Source organism: Phaethon lepturus, unplaced genomic scaffold (assembly GCF_000687285.1).
Source record: "Phaethon lepturus isolate BGI_N335 unplaced genomic scaffold, ASM68728v1 scaffold43551, whole genome shotgun sequence".
Lineage (NCBI taxonomy): Eukaryota > Metazoa > Chordata > Aves > Phaethontiformes > Phaethontidae > Phaethon > Phaethon lepturus.
In genome coordinates this window covers 45454-65021 of record NW_010517835.1, presented here as the reverse complement: position 1 = coordinate 65021, position 19568 = coordinate 45454, and the positions used below count along the sequence as shown (strand labels likewise).

The 19568-nt window shown below is 38.1% G+C and overlaps 1 protein-coding gene across 1 annotated transcript in view; it reads left to right on the top strand.

The window, feature by feature from the left end:
* The window catches only part of ADAMTS18 (ADAM metallopeptidase with thrombospondin type 1 motif, 18), a 77033-nt gene that overhangs the window by 48664 nt on the left and 8801 nt on the right, over positions 1-19568 (top strand). Inside the window, exons 13-18 of the mRNA XM_010296513.1 lie at positions 489-619; positions 749-872; positions 2136-2380; positions 12991-13132; positions 14666-14792; positions 19284-19488. Coding sequence (XP_010294815.1) covers positions 489-619; positions 749-872; positions 2136-2380; positions 12991-13132; positions 14666-14792; positions 19284-19488 — 974 coding nt within the window. The remainder of the gene's footprint in view (positions 1-488; positions 620-748; positions 873-2135; positions 2381-12990; positions 13133-14665; positions 14793-19283; positions 19489-19568) is intronic.

Below are 19568 nucleotides of genomic sequence, written 5' to 3'. Positions count from 1 at the left end.
TTTTAGAAGAAAAGCGGTTTTGTTAGGGGAAAATCTGGCCCCAGTCCTAGCTTTCAGCTGAACTGATCATTTGACCCATCTTACATCTTTTTCAAATTTTAACTAAAAATTAAATAAAATTATTACAATCTCCCATTTCTCTTAATAAAAAATAAAATTTGAAACTGTGAACCAGTGGAACTGAAATCAGGCCACATCAGCAAAGCTAATGCAATGTGCAAGTTTTCACACGGGTTTTGATTTCTTAATTCTATGTGTGGACAGTCAAACCCACATGTTCTTTTAAAATAGCATAATGGAAGCTACTGTGTTTGGCTATATTTCTGCCCATCTTGGAGTCCTAATAAGTTACCACACACAATTAATCCTTGTAGCTTGTCATCTAGGATGCAGGAAGAAACAATAGAAGGGTGCTTTTTTTTTTTTCAAGTGTGCTGCAGGTCTGCTAATACTTTCTTGTCTTGTGTTTTGGTGGTTTTTTTCCCCAGAGGAAGACAGATGTAAATTGTACTGCACAGCTGAAGACTTTGACTTTTTCTTTGCAATGTCCAGCAAAGTGAAGGATGGAACTCTGTGTTCTCCAAATAAATATGACGTTTGCATTGATGGAATATGTGAAGTAAGATTAAATTTCTTGCAATCCTATTTTTTTTTTTTTAAGTGGGCAATTGACGTCTTTGTGGAAAATGCAGCTGTTTCTTCAGATTCCCTTGTGTCTGAGTCCTTCATTTGTGCCTTTTGGTTGCAGCAAGTAGGGTGTGATCATGGACTTGGTTCCAAAGCTGTACTGGATGCTTGTGGAGTTTGTAAAGGAGATAATTCAACATGCAAGTTCTTTAAAGGCCAATACTTGATCCAGCACAAAGCTAATGGTAAGGAAAGCTGTTCCACATGATCATCAACTCATTGCTCTGCTGTATCCCCATGTAATATATATGACTCCTTGCTCATTAAGGCAGTGGCTAAAAGTCCAGATGTGAACTGAAAATCACAGGGAGAGTGAGAGGAGAGTTCACATTTCTCCTGTTTCTTGGTAACAAGAAAGCTATAAGCATAAGTCTTGGTTAGTTAATTTGCAAGCATTCCTCTTGTTTCTTAAGCCACATTTTCCCTTTACATGTGAATTTCCTTTTAAAAGAGATTTTAGGATTCAGGCAAGTGAAAAAGTAGCTGTCAACAGCTCTGACTGGAATGGGACTGTAGCAGATACAAAAAGTGATACACAGCGTAATGCCAAACATGACAGTATTTCCATGTCCGTTTTCAAATTAAATTGACTGGAAGTTCTCCAGCTGATTCAGTGGATGATACAGTCACTGGGAGATGGACTTCTCTTTCGTGGACTGTCACAGGCTTCTTGTGAAGTAATCTCACTATGCCTCAGTTTCTCAGGCATAAAATGCAGATAATATTTCTTTATCCACGGAGTTATTTTGAGGATCCATTTGCTGTTGATCATAAGACACATCAATACTGCAGTAACATAGGCCAGGAAACTGTTTAGGATACAGTAATACAGAGATACAATGCTCAAAAAAGAATCTAAACTGAATGCTCTGTGAAATTAGCTGTGCGCAGTGTGTGTTGGAGACTGCCAGCGGTGCCTTGTCTGGCTGCAGGATGAGTGAGATTTCTACAAGCTCAGAGTGCAGGATTACAGCAGCCAGTCCAGCGGTATACAGGGCTTTGTGAAAGTTCTCTGCACCCCAGTGCATCTCACCTCAACACCTTGCCCACGATGGAAGTAGTACCTTACAGCTACTGTAGGGAACTACAGGGAAAACATGGTAAAACAATTACAGTGAAACCACCATCAGTCTGTACTGCATTTTTCTAAGGTGAACTTGCTTTTTCTTGTCTTCAATCACAAAGAAAAATTCCAGGAATTGAAATACCTCTGAGTTACTCTCATTACAGGCTGCACAGGGGGGTTAAAATCAGAACTGGTTTCTCCTTGTGAAAACGGAGTAACTTTGGTGAATCAGAACAGCTGTTCTCTTTTTACTGCAAAATCTTTTTTTTAGAAGATTTTAAGTATCTTTTAAACTGCAAAAATTTCAACTTTGCTCAAAAATGATAAGCCATCTCTATCTGTATGACAATTGCAAAAATGTTGCTTACTTCTTTCATTCCAGACTACTATGCCGTGGTCACTATTCCAGCAGGAGCACGCAGTATACAGCTCCACGAAATGGAGGTCTCGACCAGCTACCTTGCAGTGCGCAACCTCAGTAAAAAGTATTATCTAACAGGAGACTGGACAATTGACTGGCCAGGAAATTTCTCTTTTGCTGGAACAGTGTTTGATTATCAACGCTCTTTTAACCATCCAGAGAGTCTATATGCAGCAGGACCGACTAATGAGACGCTGGTCTTTGAAGTAAGCTTTCTTCTGTTTATTCTTCCCTTGATGTCTATTACAGAATTAGCAACGACAGCTTTAGCTCTGCACTGTAGCTCTCAGCGAGATTAAAGAATAGCGTTGAGTCACGATAGTATTCAGACTTAATTGTGTGGTCATGCTAGATTGAAAGGCCTTTCACCAGTTTATCAAACTCTGAAGTCTAGTAAACTGTCACAAATTCAGTGAAAAGGAAGGTGCAGAAAACACACCATATAGCATTATTTCTCAGCTTCTGCACAGTGGTAATAGAGATTATAAACATGGCCCATAAATGGTATACAATCAAATTCAGTGATGTAAAAATTCAATCTAACATTACGTCAAGCCTTAGTTGTAACAGTTTCAAATAATGCTTCTGAAACTGCAGGCGCTTGTAGCCATTTTTACATCTACCTTGGGACACAGATGGTCAAAGTACCACACATGGGCTCCTGTGTAATTTCTGTTGAGTCAGTTTTATTGGTGATAGCATCTAAAATAATGATTTTTATGTATGTTTATCTCCCAGTCAAATTTGTGTTACCTACTCTGTCTGCCATGTGTCCTGTGTTGAAACTGTATTTAGTAGCAAATAAGTTTGGTACTGAGATGGTTTGTTCCACTGTTACGACTTTGAAATTGGCGACTAATACTTCTGTTCTATGAAAAATCTCTTTCTGCATTAGGTTGCTTTACTAGATTTTCTTTTAAAATTTATCAGAACATTAGAGGGTCAATTTCTGGCTGAATCACCAAAGTCTTTACTCCCTGTTAGCTACCTTAGTTTGTCTGCTTTGTTAGAAAGCTCTGGCAAATCCTTGGCTTTGTAACTCATCTCTTACGCCTGTTTTGATGACTCCTTCCCTGTGAGAAGGAAGGAGCTCTCCCCAGAAGGGATTCAGTTTCTTCCCACACCTTCCAGCAATACTTGGGTCTCTACAAACGCCTAGCTCGCTGTGGCGTGCGCTGGGGCAGCACGACAGCGAGCGCTGTGCCTCTCCTCTGAGGCAGCATTTGCCGTTCTTCGCCCCGTCAGGTAACTCTGTAGCTGGAAGCTGCTCTCTGCAGCAGTTTAGCAGGAGCCCTTAGCTGAGTGCTCTGCGTCCTGTCTCCCTTACACAGCTTTGTCCTGTTCAACTAAGAAACACAGTAAGTATAGACTGTGACATGAAACATATTCTTCAGGGATTATTTAAACTTTCTCAACTATTTAGTGAAGTTTTTATCTGGAGTACTGAAGAGCCTTACTGCTATTCTTACTGATTGAGTAATGTACTTAAACGTATCTTTAAGAACCACTGAAGTTCATGGACCATGAACACACGTACAAGTACTTTAGGATGAACGCATGCTTTAGAACAGACAGTTTGACATGGGCTAAGGGCGTGTATTCTCCCAAATTACTAGCGCAATTTGCAATGCCTTTTTGAAACAATTGTCCCAGTTGAAGAATTTTCATTTCGGGTATGTATGTTAATAGGGAGGGTTTGGTCTACAAGTAGACTTCCCTGTCTGCAAATCACCTCCAAAATAGCCTTACATCAAAGAAACAAGCACACTTATAAATACTGTGAAATGTTAAGCTGAACTCTCAGGAATATTATTTGTCATAATACAAACTAGATTGAACTGTATTATTATAGAGCTGAAGTATGAATAATAAACTGCCTGCAAGATGACTGACTTGGCTGCATACCGTGCACATACTTTGCAGAATAAAGATTAAAGAAAAAACTTCTAATGCCAAATAACACTTCTATTTTCATCCTATCAAATTATGCTAAACAGTTTTATTAAGATTTAACATTTAACTGGAGGCTATTGCTCCTATGAGAGCTTATTTAAACTTCCCTTGTATTTTTATTGAAATACCTACACCACTGGCACTGGTAACTAGGGATTCTAACAACTGAAAATGTTACAGTTACGTATTCCCCAATTATATATGTCTATGAGCTGCAGTTAAGATTTTTTTTTTTCCTTTCAGTAATTTAAGCAACATTCAGCAAACTGAATTCAGAAAAAAATGCAAAATTTTGTGTGTCCACAGATGTGCATTACTTATGATTTACCAATAACTGTAAGCAGCAAAACTGCCAATGAAAACTAAAGAAATATTCTTTTAGGAGAAAACACACATATTGCTGATGATCTATTTGCAGCATTGATAATGAAACAAATCCTACTTCAACTATAAATACCAGAAACTGATAGAAGGCTGAAAAAAGGGAATGTTTAAGCATACTACATTGTAGCTTTATTTTTCTCTCTGTAATTTTCAAAGCAGCATACAAAAAAAGTCCTGCCAGCAATTTTTTATCCAATTAAGTTGGTTTTCAATAAGATAAGGCCTTACAAGGTTCAGACCTCAACTTCTTTGTGTAATGTTTAGATTTTTTTTTCTTTATTTTTTAATTAGCTTGTATTCAAAAGACATTTAATACTTATTTTCTAGATTAGGTCTTTTTCCTGAAGAATTCAGTGCAAGCCCGTGTAAAAATGCACACTGCAGGTATTGAGAAATTGAATAAATTGCACGCATAAATACAGGAACTTTAATTATTCAGGTGGGTAGAAAATAAAAGGTTTTGTAGGTGTATTTATTGCCATTCCACTATGATCTGAAAGACAGATTAACACAGCTTGTGCCTGTTTAATTTTGTAGTCATAGTTTTGCTAGACATTTGTGTGGTGACTCAAACGGTCCGGGTTTCCGACTGCGTTTCTGAATGCAAATCAGCCTGCGTGTATCCAGAAAGTTCAGGTTGCGCACGTCCTCTGAGCAACATTCATAGGAGAGGATGGGACCAGTGCTCTCCAGGTATGGGTCCAGACAGGTCTGGCAAGTCTGTGCTCAAGGCAATCACTTCCTTTGAAATGCAGTCATTCTCCAAAATATTTTCTTGAAAGAGACATCTGAAGCATGTATTAAGAGAGAAGGGAGAAACCCAAGTAAGAAAAAAAAGCCTTAAAATTCCCTATTGTGTTGCGTATCACAAGTTCAGCCTTGCAGTTCTTCTAAATGTTTTGCATTTCTATCTTATTGTGCAGTATGTGCCTATGCATCTATTTTTCTATCAGGTTTTTCAGTAGTTCAGCTGAGCATGAACTCATGAATTTAATCAGACTTTGCAGTCCTAAACATTATGGAAAAAATGGGTAAGAGACAAGAAAAGGACTGATAAAATGCTTTTCTTATTTACCCTGGAATTTCCCCCCCCCCCCCGCATATATACATTTACATATATTGTACGTATGTTATTATGGGAACGAGTTGTACCAAAGACGACATAGGGCAGTGAGTCTGTAATTTAACTAGGTTGTGGGAGAAAAAATACGAACTCTTGTGGCCAAATATTTTCTGAGGAGGAGAACCCTGTGAGATGAATGTGAAATTAAATGTGTAGGACTAGTATTTCCTGAGCACAACTACTGGAAGTGTAAACGTATGATGAGATTTTAGAATTTATCAGAACCCTTTCTGGATTGTTTAAGAATTAATTTCACAGATGGAGGGAAGGCGAGATAACCGAGGAAACCAGTGCCCTTCACAATTTCTGTACCTGTATCCTTCTGAAGTTGCAGTTAGTATTATTGATGCTTTGGTGATTGTAGGTTTGTAGAAACCAATAAAAGCTGAAATGAAAAATATTCATGGATTCCCGAAATGGTCAGATCCAGACTAGATGAAATAACAGACAAAGGTCAAAGTGGTAGAAATATGATAGTTAAATGATAATCTAGGATCAGGAATTAATACACGTTTTTAAAATATGGTTTCTGTAGCATAATTGTCTCATCTTAAATGGAAACATGCTGAATTTTTTTAATGTAGTTTAATATATTCAGCTTATTTATCTGTCATTTGATCAGAGATAATCTAAGGTCAGCCTTTCAATTTAAAGACCTTGTCAGTGTGTTTTTCTGTTAACCGAAAAATACTTAACTTGAGGAGAAACAAACAGTAAATTCATCATTCATTTATCTAGCTTTGGAAATAAGGGCTGCCAGTGGGCACCACTAACTGCTGAAAATACTTTCCGGAAGAGGCTAGCGGAGCGCAAGGGCTCTGTCAGTACAGGACTCGCAGGAGGCTCACTCGTGACATCCATTTGTTGAAATATTCAGTCACCCTCCACGACTGACTTAAATTACGGGAAAGATTCTGTAAGGGCAAAAGAAACTGAAGTGTTATGTGGGCATGAAAAACATTGCATGACCAGGGACTGGAAAACTAACTTAAAAACACGACAGTTTAATAATTTGGTTTTCCATTCTATCAATAAACAGATGAAGAATTGACTGATTTGAGAACTCAAAGCCAATTTGAGAAAGCACTGTAAAGTTTTTCAGGACGAGATAGGATCAGTATCCTCACTGAAGTTTACCTCAAACTTAGTGAAATATTGAATCAAGGAATTGTGAAATCTTTGTGAAAGAAGTTTGACAGCAATAAGTAGCAGATGGAAAGGATGCTTTGCGAAGAGGCAGACATTCAAGGGAAGAGAAGGTGAATGGAGCTTCAAAGCACGAATATGTCTAATGAAAACCAGTAAATCGCTTCCTCTTTACCAATACGGGAAAAAAGAGAAAGGAGGCCAGGTGGAATGACTTTACTGATGATCTAGCTGCCACTGGGAGAAAGCCAAGTTGCAGTTATAAAGCATTACATTTATTATTAGCTACTAGATGATAAATTTGTACTGATTTCCCCTAAAGAGAAAGTAAGCTAAAGAGAGCTAAGATGTGCTTATAAGATACAGATGTTGATTCAATACAGCGGATAAAAGGGTTCTCCTTTAGTGAGGAGAGATTAGCTGGTGAGTATCCCTGAAGGTTGTACATTTAGCATGTGAACAGTAAAAAAATGGAGACACAATAACAACAGAAGATAAATTTGAAACAGCTGAAGTAGAAATGAGATCATGCAGGACCTTTCAAGGATACTTTTTTTATTCCTTTTAATGACCTTAGTGGACTTTCTTGAAAAACAATAGTTTGTCATAAGCTTTTAGTTAAGATTGTGTTTCAAGTGACTTTAGAAATATCGAAGGGATAAAACCTTTTTTGTTTTAAGGTTTGGCTTAAGTAACCAAGGGGTAATTCTTCCTTTACTGGTGCTTTCCAAACAGGTGTTCTCTCACTTTCCTTTGAAGCTCCTCGTGTTAGCCACTGTCAAGGATCCCATCCAGTAACTGCCCATTCAAGCCAACAGTCCTGTTTTAAAACTTGTTTTAAACAGTTTTCCACTGGTGTCATATGCTGCTGGATGCACAGATTTATCCTACTGAAATCAGAGTAAATTAATAAGAACCAATGGAATTAATCTTGATTCAACAGAGAGATCAGAATCTGGCTTAGGACGTCGGATGTTAAAATATTTATTAAACAGCATGCAGATTCACGGTGGATGAGAACTGCAGGTCTCGCAAGCTTAACAGAGCCGGGCACTAGTCTTCCTCACAGGCAAACTTCTCCACCTGCCCTTACCTGCGTAATCGATGGCTCACTGCAGAGAGCTTAACTCTCTTACATCCATCTAAAGAAATGATCAGAGACTTACAAAACATGAGAGTGACCCAGGAAACGTAGATGCAATTTGAAGACTCAGATCAAAGCTACCAAGTATGCTGGGATTCAAAGTTTGGGCTCATGCCCATTTTGTAAATGATGCACATGCAGAATGAGTGAAGATGAAAATACATGAAGCACATATGGGTAAACAGTAGCTATTCCTTTACCTGGCCTTTTCTCTAGGCTCAGCTTCACTCTTGAAGTGAGTTGTCAATGTTGATTAGTCTTTCACAGAGATAATGAGTAATTTTTTCAACTTGTTACATGCCAGCAATTAGTATGCCTTCCTATACATTGGACAGAAAATTATGGAAAAAAAGAGGAGTTTATCTTGTTTAAATTGATCTCTTTTAATTTCATTTGTTGCAAGTAATTTCACATATACATCTTACAGTAAAATACACTTGAAAAGCAGAGTCAATCATAACAAAGCGATATTCATAGGCTCTTTAAAAATTTGACCTGCAAAATGGAGTATTGTATTGGAAACCTAGGATAGCCATGGGAAAAAAAAAATAAACTCAAACAAAGGAGCACAGATGCACAGCTAGTTTAGAAAATTTATTGGTTTAGCTTTGAAATCAAAATTAGCAGCAAAAGGAAAAGGTTCTTTACTCAGGAGAATTCAATTTATCCATTGTTTTAACATTTTGTGCCCTAAGCGAAAGCCATGGTTCTTTTTCTTCAGAATAGATCTGGCAGATTCCAGCCAGAGTCTGTGGTTTTCAAACTCAAGAAGCTGTAAATTTTATAACTCTGCGCCCTGCGGTCAGAGCTGCTGAGTGTTGTGTCTGAAGTCAGGTGGTTGGTGTGTTAAAGGTAGACATTAAACAGTTCTATTGAGGAACTGGAAATGTTTAAAGAGGTTGTTTGCCAGCTGTAAATTTGGGAGCAAATGCCAGTTGGCTGAAAAGTTGCTGGAATTCATCCAGTTAAGTAGAGTAGCACTGGAGGTCTTTCCAAATTTGTAGGTCTGATAACTTGGCTGTATATGCAGACTTCAGTTATTGGGTTGTTAAGGAAGGGCTTTATAATGAATATTTGAAAATATGATAGAAAATGTTATATATGCTCATTACTTTGGCAAAATTGCAACTTTGCAATAGTACTGCATTCCTGATGAAAACTTGGTTGAACATTAGACATTGTATACTATTTTTCAGATGAGTGCCAGGGACTTTAATGTATGTGGTTTTGTGCCCTGCAATATTTTGTCTCCAATATTTTTCCAGAGTTTGATTTCGCCCTTTTTCTACGTAGCTAGGATGATAACAGCAGGAGAGAGACCCGACTGTGATGCAGCTCTCGCTGTGTAAACATTGCCGCTTGTAGTCTGCTGGGTGGGAAGGGGCTCTAGCTTCGGCTGCCAGCTGGGAAGCGGAGAGGAAGTTCCCTTCATCTGCCTGTTATAATTGCATCTACTTTGCCACGTGCAAGAAGGGGGTGTAGCCCAGTGTCTTAAACTGTGTATGGTCCAGCTTGCCTGGGGTGCAGGATTTACCCCACAGGCACTCGCTCAGCTGGAGGTTGTGAGTTTCTTACATCATCGTGTGGTTGTTCTCTGAAGTGATAGATACTAACGTGTCTTGTTCTAACTTGTCCGAGATCATTTACTCTTCATTCCCTTCACTCTGTTGAAGCACCAGGAGAATACTGCTCTAACAGGAGTAAAACGGGTTGCCACTTTCATCTTCTCATCCTCCCTCTGAATTCTATTGTTCAGGATGCATTTCTTCTGTTTCTTGCCTCTACTATCACAAAGTAAAGAGCACTTTCAGAAGACAAGTGTTCAGTCTATTACTTCAAGATATTAGAAAAGTTATAAGCTTTACTGTTTTTTTTCCCACTGAAAAAGCACAGGTTTATGATAGTTGTCAGGATCCAATAGACGAGGGCTAACCCTTACACAAGGTCTTGAGGTACGGACAAAACCTCCTCCTCTTTTGACATGACTTACGAAATGGCCAGATAGAATTTCAGCCCCTGCACTTGAAGGAACACAGAGCACCTACTGAAATGGGAGAAAGTGTATCCCCATAGGACCGTGAAAAAGGAAATCTGACTTTGACTGTTCATACACTACCCAGGTCTTTTCTAACACAAGAAGAAAATAAAGCTACTCTCTCAAATTGTTTCTGGCTGCCTAAGATGCTGAGATCTGTGCTAGTACCTTGGACTTGTAGGACCTTCCAAGGAGTAAATGCAAATAATTAAAGCATTTTGAGGTCTGGTCTGTAAGAAGAACTAGGAAAGCAATTGGTTTAATTAAAGAATAGTTTTCCAGGGATCAATTCTTATTAGGGTTAACGCACTGTATTTTTTTCTGAAGCACATGTTCTGAAACTTTACATGTTAGGTATTTGTCTCAATTTGTCCTTAAGAGAAGGACAGTAGAATGAACGCATGTTATTGCAACCGTTTTTTTCTAGAAACTCTAATACCCACGGACTTGAGGTTCAAGATTCAAAGTGACTGTGGAACAGCTGTTTTAACACAGTTGGACTTTCTGCTGTCAGCAATTGGACAGGTTTATAAAAACAACCATTTATATAGAAGAGACATTTTCCTTCATCTGAAGGGGCTATTAAATCTTATAAAACATTTACATCAGATAGTGATGAATAGCCAAGGAAAAAAGCGACACTGATAACGGCTTGCATAGAGAATAGCAACAGGGCACAGAACCACACACTGATGAATAAGCATAAAGTAAAACATGGAAAGTTTGTAATATGCTCATCAGTGAGCACCGTGTGCTGTGAGCACGGAGCGCGGTAGAGGCTTTTTGGAAAGACAGTATGAGATCCAGAGTGCATCTGTGCAGGGCAGCGTGAAGTTGCACAGCAGTCTCAATTCTAATGTTTTCTAGTTTCAGAGGGGTTGATTTTAATCCTGTTCTTGTAAGATAGTTGTGATATATATATGTCACATATATGACTTACTCCTAGAGCAGATATAGTAATATTATTTGTATCACAAACATTCAGTAAAAATAGAGAGGTCAGTAATCACTCTCAGATCTACTTCTTCCATCATCTCACAGGTATTCTAAGCTTGGACAGGTGAGAGGAAAACTTTCATATGAAATACTTTAATTGACCTGTGCTTGGAGGATCTTCTAATCTGAATCTTCCAATGAGAAGGCATGTACTCTCCAATTCTTTTGGAAGTATTTTGCCTTTTACAGTTCTAATTCCTATATTCTCAGTTTGGATCATTATTAAGGTTCACTGACTGAAATGAAATCTTTGGCTACTAAGAATGGAAAATATAGCATCCGTTTTTCTTTCTTCTAGAAAAGTAAACAGGATGCAGTCCAGATCCTTCATGCGTTCAACATTATTGAGCTGGAGGTCATGTAAATTTGGTCTGAATTTTTCACTGTCATGGGTAATTTCTGTTTTCCAATAGGTACATTTTCAGAATACTTTAAAACCCTTGGATACATTTCAAAATGTTATTATTTCTTGGTCTTGAACGACATAAATGCAAGTTTGTTGCTATTTTATGAAACCAGTCTATAGAGAGATCGGTTCTACCTACATGGACTGCTTAAGCACTCAGGTTAGACATCATGTGAACTTAAGTGATATTTTATTAATACTTTGAATGGTAATCATTAACATAGACTGGAACTACTTGAAATGCTAGTGCTTATCAAAACGCGTATTTAGGAACCGAGGTTAACTACACCTGCTCTTTATATTACTACAACCAGATCCATACTGGTGAAGAATTAAAACTTAGTAGAGCTCTATAACTGTAAACGCTTGCACTTTTTCTGTGAAGTATGGATATAAATGCACTTTGCTGCCAAAAATAGTTTCTAAAATAAATGTTGTTAAATAGAAATTTCTTCCCAAATTTAGGTATGTGTCAGATGTTCATGCATCTTGCATTGATTATAATTCAGACTTGAAATGAATACAGTGGATTTCAGAAAGTTGCCTACATGAGAACGGCAATATAATTTACCACTAAAATAGTACGCCTCCGAGACCAAGGCTCTCCGAGTTAAATGACAAAGATTGTTATTACAGTCAGTAATCACACTTTCTATAAATTTTCTAACACATTATGCTAAAATAATGAATAAAAGATTTTTCCAATCCTTTTTCCCTTGTAGACACCCAGGGACAGGTCCTCTCCTAAGACTGAAGCTTTATCAGCTTCAATCATCATGAGAAAAATACCAACTGAGGGTCTTCCAAACAAAATTTATCACCAGTCTGCACAGAAAAAACATTTTTTACAAGAAAAAAAACCACCCAATATCTATTTTATACCCTCAGCCTCAAGAACTGAGGAAGCCATCTCTAACCACCTCTATTCCCAGTCCCCACACAGCTGCAGTACTGCTTTGCTCAAGCTTCGTTCTTTAAAGCATTTGAGTCCTGCTTACTTAATGGGCAAAAGCTTCTTCCTTCATCGAAGGTGTTGTGGAAGGATCAGCTAGCCTGGGCTTTGCTTCCTAAAAGACAGGAACTTTCCCTCACCCCCAAATCCTTAATCCACCCACTGCACTGCCACAGGCAAACTCCAGCACCTGCCAGTGACCCCAGTGAACGCCGGGATCCACTTGTTAAGGGCCACTTGGAGGAGCAGAGTGCTGAGGGCAGGGCAGCAACTAATACTGCATTGCCAGAAGTCTTTGGATGATAGTTCACATCTGCTGAAGGCATTTCTACTTCACCAATCAGTCAGATGCCTTCTGGTTTAAAGGAGTGTTACGCTGAACCATGTCTTTCTGCACTCTTCTGATCTCTCTCTCTCTCTAGATCTATATATCTATATATAGAGAGATGCTCTGCAGGTGTTAGTCCCGGCAAATGCTTTGCTCTTTGGGAATTTGATGGATTTAGTTTATTGAAAAATTAGGTCTCTTGAAAATTCTTTCGCGAACATGGTGTGTATAAATATATTATGTGTGTATCATGTTCAGTTCATCTTCCTTCAGAATGACAGAATCCTTTTCTTTTTTTTTAACCCCTGCCTTTTTTTCTTTTAAACAAACTCCAAATACCCCTCTATAGATCCTGTTACAAGGCAAAAATCCTGGGATTGCTTGGGAATATACATTTTCCAAAACCAACAACGAAAACAAGACATCTGTCAAAAAACATAGCTACTCCTGGGTGATGGTGCAGTCAGAGTGCTCAGCTACTTGTGGTGGTGGTAGGTAACTTTCCAAATGCCAATCCTCTTCTTTTTCATTTCTTAAAAGCATCTCAAATATTTCAGCTGCCTTTAATTGTGCGAACATGTGTATCAAAACATACAGGGGGTTACACTGAACATCTGGTCCTTATTTTTTTATCTGACTACTTACAACACTTGCTTTATAGTAAAAAACCCCTTCATGCCAGTCTCAATTCACGTCACTTACAGTGACTTGGTCTTTTTTCTTTAGGTTATTCCGTATGCATATGATATCTTGCTGTTGAAGTAATGTGGGAATTAAATATGTGCTTTGATGTTGTTGTAATTTAGGAACATAGAGAGATACCAAATAATGAGTAAAATTTATCTTATCTTACCTGTAGAGAGTAAATAAAGACTAAAATATTATCAAGACCTTTACTGACAGTTGCACCCTGATCTTCTCTCTGTTTAATTAGAAATATTTGAGTTCTGCCAGGTCAGAGTCTGAAATGCTATATAAGCTAAGGATTTCTTATTACCATATTCCTCCAGGTATTTGCTTTTTGCAGACCATCTACTTGTTTTTCTAAATCCTGGATGTTCCTTCCATGAAAGTAATTCTGGGATGTAGTGAAAGCAGAAGACAGGCATGTGGGAAGTCCTGTAAACAGGATTGAGAATTAAAATTTTAGTGGCCTTTAAACTGGAAGTGGGTCATATAAATAAGACTAGATGATGCAGTTGTCTTTAATACCAAAGAATAAGGAAGACTCTGTAACCAAGGAAATGCCATGTTATGCTCCTGTATTGGCAAACAAGTCCAGGTGAAATTCAGGAATATCTTGCTAGTCTGTTGTCAGACTTCACAGCATCTCAGTAAACTGTTCATGGAAGAAAGACCCACCAGGAGCACTTCAGACATGAAATATGAAACTATATTTTTCTTGCTTCCCTTTAAAACAAATGAAGGTCGCAGCATGGTTATAAAAATGATGGAAACAACCATGTTTCCAAATTTGACTTGCTGTGCCTAGTGAACCATCTGTGAGGTGAATGATACATCTCAATCAAAAGATAAACCTATAAAATCACTTCATCTCGTAAGGCATTTGTAGTCTTCTCTGTAATCTGTCCTGATGTTGACACTAGATAAGAGTTTAGGTACAGGAACCTGCAGAATTCTGAAGTCTGTAAAGAAATACCGTAAAAAGTTGCAAAATCTTTCATTTTGGTTTGTGAGTGCATCAGGAACGTGCTAAGCAAGCACTGTTAGTTTCTGCAGGGAATTAGGATTTGAAGAATTACTAATTTTTGCTGGGGAAGATTCTGCAGAAACGCTGTTTATAACTAAAACGTTTCATCTGACTTCAATAGTACCTGTGTTACAGAGAAGGGAATTAACATTAAAAACATGTTGCCAAATGACATCCTATTTTATTTAGTTCAGTCAACGGAACTGTACCAAGGATACGCTTGGACTTTAGTTAAAATTCCTCCCTACTACTTTTTCTCTTATAGTTTGAGTAAACGTTTATCTTACTGTATTTTTTTCTAATATTTCCATAGGACACATTACAGCAAAAGCAGTTTGTTTAGAAGATCATCGTACACGAGTTAATTCCTCCTTTTGTGGCCCAAGGACAAAGTCTTTAACTGAAACAAAACTATGCAATACTAATCCCTGCCCAGCATAGTAAGTTCTCTTTATTTTTGTACCTTTTTGCTGTGCCTTATGACTGAGCTTGCTGTGAGAGAAGTCCTCTCCGACAGGCACACAGAATTGTACAGCCTGCTAGATGAACCCACTTTTATTCTGTAACGTAAAGCAGTAATTGTTTAAAACCGTGAGTTGTGTAGGCTTCTGCCCAATGATAATAATAGAGGCGGTATTTCTAATGTTGCTAAGTAAAGACCTCCTGAGGATTGCTTCCAGCTCTGTCACCATGCTGGGGTTAGCTATGTGACATTGAGTAAATCTAAGTTACTTAGAGGCCTGTTATGCCACCTTTACTCACCTTGAATCAATAAGACTGTTTCCTGAGTAAACTGCTACTCCCCGTGTGGAAGCTTGGCCCCATGACTCAGATTCCACATGTTAGATTAGGTTAAAAGGATCTTGTGAAGTGTAATTAGTGATTTTTGGGACAAAATGTACCACAGAGTATTATGACACCACGAAGAGGACTATCTAAACCAAATAAATTGTCAGCAATGCTCCTAGTGCTCACAGAAATAAATATGAAGACACTGCCTATGTGAACAATCTTATTTTCTAGAGGACATAACAAAGGTGAGATGCAAAGGAAGACATTGACATATAGATAAGCATTTAGAATCCAGCTGGTCTAAATCAATAGAGCTCCTTTAAAAACAAGGGAGTTACACTGATTTATAGTAGCTGTGGTAGGGACCCTTTGGAAAAAAAAAGTTGCACGCTCATATAATTAAACACAGTGTTATGTGGCTTAGAATAGAAACGGGTAGATTTAAGGATGCATTGGCCATCTTTCTTCTGCTGTTTTTTTCACTTTTGGATTCCTGACTTTGCAACCTTAGCATTATTTTAGTTTTATACTAAAGATCAGAAAAGCTGTACCATGTGTGACGAGACACTTTGACTGCCAGAACAGGAGATTTTTTGAAGTGATGTGTTGAAAAAATTAAGAGTGTTTCAGTGGGAAATAAAGACAGTTGAAGATGCACTGAAGCGCACAGGCAGCAGAAGGAAGAGGTAATGGAGGAAAGCTCTAGACCTGGTGTCATCTGCTGGTTTTACTCTGCAGAGATAAAAGCAATGGCTGGTAAAAGCAATTGGCTAAGCCCGCTCCCATAATTCATAAAATAACACATTTAATGAAGTTTAACAAGAAGCATTCCCCATCTCCCTCAGTCCAGAAGAGGATGATGGGGCAAAGCAAAAAGATGTTTATGTTCTGCAGTGGCTTTGTTTTCACTTAAAAATCCATAGTCTGCAATATGTTGAACATACTGAAAAATAGTCCAGTAATAGTTTGGAATTTCCTGCAAAATTTAAAGATTACAGCAGAGTACACAAAATTCAAACGGCAAATTATACACTATGACCACAAAACAGTAGAGATAAGGTTTAAATAATGGTAACATGTGACATGAGAGCCCCATGTTCCTGATTCAGCAGTTTCTTTAGATTGCGTTTAGCCACATGATTTTCTCAATACCAATTTTAAATAATCTGTGTAGCCAAAGACAATCTGTTCATATGCGACTTATGTGCTGCCAGAACTATTTTTATCCAACAAACTCAGTATCATCTACACAGAAATGTAGTGTCTATGATGTTCCCAAGAGACTTTTTAAGCTCTTTATGCTTACCTTCATTTTGATGTGGCATTGTTATACCATAAAACTTCATGAAAATTATATTCAATTGACCACACACAAAATTTCCATTTCTGTTAAACAGAGATCCCAACGTATTTTGAACATCCACTGATATACCTATCACTGAAAATGCTGAATATCCATTTTGACATGCAGTGCAATGTTTTCATGCTGAAATTGCTCTGATATTCTTAATTTACTACTTTAAAACACAATTAATGACTTAAACCCTAAAGAGTACCAAAAGAAAAACCGTAAAAGCCCCAAGCCACCTTTAAGGGAAAAACAATTCAACTCGCTCATTAATTATTTTTAAAATCCTTAGGATATATTAATGTATGGAGGATCTACATGTAGGACCATGTCTTAATTTAACAGATTGCCATTCAGCTGAGTGAAACTATGCCAGAATATCTCTGCTGAGGAATCTGCCCAGAAAGTCACGGCACGTAATATTTCTCATAAAACCGAGACTGCCAACATCAAAAAATGTAGTATTAATAAATACCATGAAGGAAACAACGAACGCTTCATAGCTGGCAAATAAAGCAAAAAGAAATATGGTAGGCACAACAGGCAAGGGAAGGAGGTGAATAATAGACGAGATGATACAAGCGTGTCAATTTTTTGTGACATGAAAGAGGTTCCAGACTTATAAAGGTCAGTGAAGAAGAATTACTGCATAAGAACAAAGACAAGTAAGTCTGAGTAGGAACAAACTACCGTCCCAACAGTAAGAACACAGAAAGACATCAGTACTGCACACTGTTGTTGTTGGACTTCAGAGCTGACAAATCTGGTCATAATTATTAAGTTATTTGAGCTAATGAAAGATACTGTTGGATCGCAGCCCAGATAATCTTGGAAAATGGCAGTTTACTAGAGGACATTAAAGTAGGTTTACTGCCCTCTCCCCTGTGAAGAGGGGAACTTTCTGGGCAGTTACAGTGGATAAACTCTTAAAATGAACTTTCGGTTGCTCTACCAATCACTTGTCAGAAACGTCAAGGCAAACTCATTAAAAGTTGTAAAATGAATTAAAGTGATAACTTTTTTCCAGAAGTTTCTTTGAAATAGTCCAAATATCTATAAATTAGACAAAAAGGAAACTTCTGATGTGTTCTGGAATTACATAACTACTGACTTTTCACATTAATATTTCTTTGTCCTTAAATTAGTGCTTTTTATATTTCCCACTACTTTTGGCAGTTACTGAAGTTACTAGACTGAGAGTTGGAATTTCTTCTACTCTCAAAGGAATTTTTCCAAAATAGGCTTTTTATACATTTTTTTACAACTTAAAATTAGCTTTGTTTTTAGGCAGATGTGAACAGACAGACAAATGGGATGCTGTTTGTCTTTCACACAGTAAGAAAAGGGGAAAAAAGCTTTCTTGTCATTAAAACTGTATGTAAGCAGCTATTTCAGTGGTCACAGGGCTGATGCTGTGAGAAACCATGGAAGTAGGATAGGCCAAGCAGTCAGATTTGAGACAAGAACCTTTTCTGTGGCATAAGTTATTAAAAATTTGTAAAGCTGCTGTTTGAAAATCTTCAATTTAAATTCAGTACTGGGCCTTTGGATAAGAGTTCTCAACTTGAGTAATCATTTAGTCATTCATGATTTCCTTTGTTTCTTCACTGCTGTTTTCCTAGTTGTTATTTATGGTCTCACAGTGTAAGCCTTTGAGGACAAAGACACTTCGTTGTACGTTCCCAAAGTGTTCCACAAAGGCTGGGGACCCACTCAGTGCTTCAATAACAGATATACTGAGCAGCTACTGGCATTTCAAAACTGAGCTTACCCTAAGCAATTGGCAGTAATTCTTCAGACTTTGTGTAACTTCAGCGACATGATGCGTAACTGAAGCGTGCCTGTGACTGGAGTATGGCTTTGTCCAACAGCTTTTGCTGGTTAGAGTTTCTCTGTTTTATTTCGATTCTGCATCATCTTTCTGCCAAAGGAGGACATTGAAATCCTCCAGACACTAACAACAGGATTGCTAATCTTAGGAAGCAAGGTTTTTTTTGTGAATAGAGGCCAGTAAGGTTTGACATAAATACCACTGGAGTGTACCTGTGCATAAATGCCTTGGGAGGTGCATGCTCAGCTAAATTGGCCCCTTTCTTTCCCTGCCATACCAGCTTTTCCCTCGTATCATCTTAGGTGAATCCTCCTTCTCCGCCCTGTCTTTTGAGAGAGATGTGAAAAGGAAAGAATGTAACAACAAAGGGCAGAACTTTCCAATAATCAAATCTTATAACTTACAGAAATCTCTCCATCTATCTGGCTTCTTCCTTTGGCCTCGGGTCTGTTAGTCTATTTGGAGGTTTCTTCAGCAGCTAAAGTGACAAAAGTGATCATCCTACCATTTCTTTAAAAACTTTTCTTTTCCTCTTCTAGAGAGATTTTTTTCAATTAAAAGCATAAATGTGGTTAAAAAGGAATCATGATTTGTCAGCCAGACCCTTAGGTCTTCTGGATACTCTACCAGCCTCAAGGGCAGCATCTCTCTCAGCCCCTGCGGAATCCCAGATTCCAGGTCGGATTTGTAGGCAAGTTGGTTCTGGTAGATGAGAACTGTAAGTAGGTAATACTAGTTTTTCTAGTTGTATGACTTACATTTCATCCCTAGCAAAATGTTCCATGCTTTGAAGATAGATTATGTAACTACAGCTTTTTGATTGCTTGGACAGATACCAGTATGTCAGAAGAGTGGGCTAAGCAGAATCCCTGAATAATCCACATTTGATAGGTAGCTCATGTGTATTGATTTTATAAAGCTAATTGGACTCTATTTCTAACATACATTTTCTCCTCTAAGCTGGTCAACAGGTGAATGGGGCGCATGCAGCAAATCTTGTGGAGGAGGGCAACAAAGTCGTCTCATTCAGTGTGTCCAGAAAAGGGCTTTCCAAAGAGAGGAGGTAGTGGCCCATTCCCTGTGTCCTGTCAGCACCCCTACACAGGTGCAGATGTGCAATAGTCAGGACTGCCCACCTGAATGGAGCCCTGGCCTATGGTCTCAGGTAATTTGGAGAAAAACTTACATTTTTGTCTGCTGGCATACTAAAAATATCGCCAAAAACTCTGCTCAGAAGGAAGAATA